Source organism: Daldinia decipiens (genome assembly GCF_022478715.1).
Source record: "Daldinia decipiens strain CBS 113046 unplaced genomic scaffold F4813scaffold_2, whole genome shotgun sequence".
Lineage (NCBI taxonomy): Eukaryota > Fungi > Ascomycota > Sordariomycetes > Xylariales > Hypoxylaceae > Daldinia > Daldinia decipiens.
Genome location: NW_026054545.1, coordinates 1 through 4,713, shown reverse-complemented (window position 1 = coordinate 4,713; position 4,713 = coordinate 1). Strand labels below are relative to the sequence as shown.

The window sequence follows — 4,713 nt, the reverse complement described above, 5'->3', positions numbered from 1 at the left end:
GGAAAATTAGGATTTCTTCTTAGAATTGGAATATCACTTATTGTAATAGGTTCGCTTCGTGATGTCGGGATGTGTTTCTTTTTATTGTAGATTTTTGCATATCTGTGTGCTATAGATGTATGCATTAGGTACCTACCTACCTTATTTACCTGGGTGCCTTTTAAGCATTTAAGATTTATGGGAGTTTGGATAATATTTTGACAAGTTCAGACCCGTACTTAGCTCCGACCTTTTACGGCCTCTCGGGTGTCTTTGTTTGGTCAGCTTCTAAGGTTTGAGACTACCTCATAGGTAATTTACCTGCCTTAAAAAATAAAACGGGTGCATACAGATCCGGACATGTACCTGCGTATTGATGTTTGACCAGCTAGCCTACCCCACTATCAAGTCTTGATTTGGGTACAGAGGTGGAGCAACCTGGAAGTGAAGTCCCAGCAGCTTCGGCTTCAGGGTAAGTACCTAACCTAGGTACCTAGGTAGGTACATATCATATGCATGTACGTACCTACTTGACGTACAATTGATTGTACATGCATGTACATGTATCCATCGTACGAACATTTTGTCTAAGACCAGAAAATATCATGCTTTAACTTCCGCCACTCATACCATATTTTATAGATATCTACGTGCACAAGTCACGATTCAACTTGCTCTCTTTAGAGGATTACTACAAACTCTTGTTCATCGAGCCAGTTGGATTTTTAGGGTCTATTGCGACTTGGCGTGGGGCCGTCCATAACGTCTAGTACAGTAACCTAGTAGTATTTACACCTTTCTGCCATCATACTAACCTACCTATAGGACTCGACCCGCCCTTGCCTCTCAGCCTCTGGAGCGTCAGGGATAAGCCGTCAAGCCGTCCTGTCGTCAAGTACCCGAGTGATTGAGATCATCGTCGAAACTATCGTGCCTACACGCCTACACGCCTACACGCCCGCTCTTAATATCGACCAACGCTATCGCGATCCTGACGGTAAACGCACGCATTGGTGCTCGAACCGTACCGATCCATTTATTAGCACAGACACCGGTACTGACGCTGATGCTCCACCGTCATAATGCGTCAACATGGCCGATGATTCTTCTACCGACTCTGCCTTCGATCCCCGTCTTTTTCCTACTTCTCTCACCGCAAATTCCTCCTCCTCATCGCTACACCTAATGCCACGAACTAGAAGACTACGTCTACTGGTTGCCGCAAATGGCCGAAGAGATGTCGCCTACGCTCAGGCTATCGCCGTTCGCCTCCTCAAGGATGCCCAGATCGAGACCCGTGCCCTGGTCGACGAGATACCTGTTCGACTAACTCATGATATCATCGTCATGGAGAATAGGAGTTTGGCTACGCTGGCCATCGACGCTGACCAGAGGACTAGGGATGCCATAGAATCAGCCAGACAAACCGCCTTCGAACTCGTCGAGTGGGCTGACCTGCTCGTCCTAGCTCCTATCGATGCTGACCACCTCGCCAAGATGATGTCTGGCATCGCCGACACTACCCTTCTAGAAATATTAAGAGCGTGGGATGTCTCCAAGAAGATTCTGTTAGTACCTGGCATGTCAATGCAGATGTGGGAGAATCCCATGACGAAGAAGCAGCTGAGCAAAATCAAGCGCAAATGGAATTGGGTCAAGGTTATGGCCCCTGTGTTATGGCATTATGAGGGGCAGAGTGCGCATAAGCGAACAGTATCATGGGACGGATTCAACGACCTCGTTGGCATAATAAAAAACCAAGCCGAGTTGATGAGCCTGGGACACGATGTCGAAGTTGCCACCCAGCAGGCCCTGCATACAACAGCTACTAGTCGGTCTACCAAGACCTTACCGCCGGAAATATGGTCCATTATATTTGAACACGTCGGCGATTGGGAATTGGCTACGGCTCTTAACATATTTACGAATTTGAAGACACCACCGGAATGGAGGACTGATCGTGCGACCCTGTCTGATCCTATTGAGTTATATATACACGATCTCGAATGGTTGATTCTCTCGTGTCCCGGAACGGAAGCGATTTGTCAAAAACTCTCAGAAGCACCGAAGGGACTTCGCTTCGTGTCTTATTTGGCGGTAAAACTTATCATTAAGTTTTCGCTTACGGATGTTCTCACCTACTTAGAAACGCATCTCAGCAAGGTGTTCTGGGCGTCCTTCAGCTCTAAATTATTGCCGAATAAGGCTTCTGGAGTATATGGGCGGACGGATATTCTCGACTGGTGGAACACGTCCCCTTCGTTTCTGAAAAAGGAATATGACGCCGAAGCATTAGATAACGCTTCGCGCATGGGTTATGTTCATGTTTTGGATTGGTGGCTCCGCTCTGGCCTCACGCTTAAGTATACTGAGGCAGCGCTCGAGTCGGCCTCGGCAAAAGGACACCTTCTTGTCTTGGAGTGGTGGAGGGATGCCGCGCTAAAACACGATAACATCCCGCTTAAACCTGGCCGTAGTCTCCTCACTGCCGCTCAGTATGGGCAGACGGCAGTACTACGTTGGTGGGAAAGTTCGGGAATTCCGGCGGCTCATAGCGAGGGCGTCTGCAAGATCGCTAGTGCGCACGGACAGACTGCGGTACTAGACGTGTGGCGGGAACTCAAGGGGGATAAGCTGTCCTTTGACTCCCAAGTATTAGTCGCGCCGACGAAGCAAGGGTACGTCGATGTGCTGGAGTGGTGGAAGCAGTATGCCCGGGGGGAGTACCAAGTCGATGGGAGAACGCACAGGGTGGAATATAAAACTTGTGATATCGAGGAGGCGCTTGAGGATGCCATCGGGGATCCTAGACCGGTCCGTAGATGGTGGGCTCGGAATGGCTTAAACTTGGGGCTGGGTACGAACGAGTGGATGAAGATCAGACGGCTATAACTATGACTGTTGAGCATGGTCGTATGGTTGGCAATTCGTGTGTATATGTATGGTCATGTATATGTTGGTAATATATGAAGTAAAAGTCCAAGATAACCAGAGCTGACATGGGAGGAGGGGGATGTATCTGGTTACGTTGTTGGATGTAGAAGCTGCCCGACCCCCGAAATGAAGTATTATAGGAGTTATTGTGAGTATGGCAAGTTTATAGACCAACTTAACCCGAACAAGGTGAAATAATATGATATTTGTACATTACCTGAGACCTCTCGGACATCTGTACTGTCTCCTCCCTAGCTAGACTCTAACCTAGGTATGTATCATTGCCGATACCTACTTCTTACCTATTTAATGCTCCGCCGTAGTCATTACATGCATAGCCCCTTTTCCTACCCAATCCAAATCCTTCCCAACCCATCCAAGCGGCCTTGCCCCCTTTCCAGATCTAAATCTAAATCCTCTCCCCCTCCAAAATCGGCCGAGCCTCCTCAGTCCTCCACCAGCTAACTCCCTCCTCGCCCGGGTAACTAAAGCGATCCATGCTCTCCGCCTTCATCTCCACGCTGTACCCCGGCTCCGTCGGCGTCTGGTAGTATCCGGCCTTCACCGCGGACGGATGCAGGAAGTGCTCGTGCAGATGGTCCACGTACTCCAGGACCGAGCGCTTCCCGCTAACGACCACGTAGTCGATGGTGCTCAGGTGCTGGGTGTACTCGGGCAGGCCGACGCCGCCCGAGTGCGGGACGACGGGGACGCCGAACTTGGCGGCCATGAGCAGCACGGCCAGGACCTCGTTGACGCCGCCGAGGCGGCAGGCGTCGATCTGGCACACGTCGATGGCGCCGCTGGCCAGCAGCTGCTTGAAGACGACGCGGTTCTGGCACATCTCGCCGGTGGCGACGCCGATGCCGTAGGGGCGCAGGGCGTCGCGCACGGCCTTGTGGCCCAGCACGTCGTCGGGCGACGTGGGCTCCTCGATGAACCACGGCTTGTACTCGGCGAGCTGCTTCATGTGGGCGATGGCGTCGGGCACGCTCCAGATCTGGTTCGCGTCCACCATGAGCACGTTGCCCCGGTCGTACCCGATGATGTCGCGCGCGATGGCCAGCCGGCGCTTGTCCTGGTCGACGGGCCCGCCGACCTTGAGCTTGAAGTGCCTGTACCCGTTGGCGAGGGTCTCGCGGAGCAGCGCGCGCATCTTGTCTTCGCCGTAGCCTAGCCAGCCCGCGCTGGTGGTGTACGCGGGGACGGCGCGGCTCTCCAGGGCGTCTGCAAACCGCGCGTCTTTGCCGTCTTGCGCCTTGGTCAGGAGCGCGAGCGCCTCGTCGGGCGTGATGGCGTCCGTGATGTACCGGAAGTCGATGCACCGGACGAGTTCTTCGGGGGTCATTTCCGCGACGACGCGCCAGACGGGCTTGTCGAGGGTTTTGGCCCACAGGTCCCAGACGGCGTTGACGACGGCGCCGAGGGCGAGGTGGATGACGCCTTTTTCGGGGCCGATCCAGCGGAGCTGCGAGTCGTTGACTAGGTGGCGCCAGGTCTGGCCCCAGTTGGAGACTAGGCTCGAGAGGGTGCGGTTTTTGATGCGCTCGGCTAGGTGGGATATTGCGGCGCAGACGATGTCGTTGCCGCGGCCGATCGTGAAGGTCTGGGTTTGTGTTAGTGCTTCTTGCTTTCTTTTCTGAAGGGGGGGGGGGGGGGGGGGGGTTTTGGGGGGGGGGGGGGGGGGGGGGGGGGGGGGGGCCCGGGGGGGGGAGAGAGGGAGAGGGAAAGGGAGAGGGAGAGGGAGATGTTTGAGTGGCGCAGGTCCAGGGGGGATGCGGTTGCGGCGTTGGGGGGGAG

General features: G+C 53.8%; 2 protein-coding genes across 2 annotated transcripts; one reads left to right on the top strand and one right to left on the bottom strand.

Annotated features, from left to right (window-relative positions):
- Window positions 1-555: 555 nt before the first annotated feature.
- Window positions 556-3,106, top strand: F4813DRAFT_343013 (flavoprotein). The gene has a single exon (XM_049241484.1). The coding sequence runs from the start codon at window positions 1,072-1,074 to the stop codon at window positions 2,869-2,871; it is 1,800 nt and encodes a 599-aa protein (XP_049103928.1). The 5' UTR covers window positions 556-1,071; the 3' UTR covers window positions 2,872-3,106.
- Window positions 3,107-3,322: 216 nt separating this feature from the next.
- Window positions 3,323-4,519, bottom strand: F4813DRAFT_384677 (enolase C-terminal domain-like protein; the record flags this gene model as incomplete). Its single annotated transcript, XM_049246125.1, has 1 exon — window positions 3,323-4,519. A coding segment is annotated over one exon (1,197 nt), but the record flags the coding sequence as incomplete, so codon positions are not given.
- Between the last annotated feature and the right edge of the window lie 194 nt (window positions 4,520-4,713).

Coding starts and splice junctions, on each gene's coding strand:
- F4813DRAFT_343013 (XM_049241484.1), top strand. CDS start 1,072: ATGGCCGATGATTCTTCTACCGACTCTGCCTTCGATCCCCGTCTTTTT.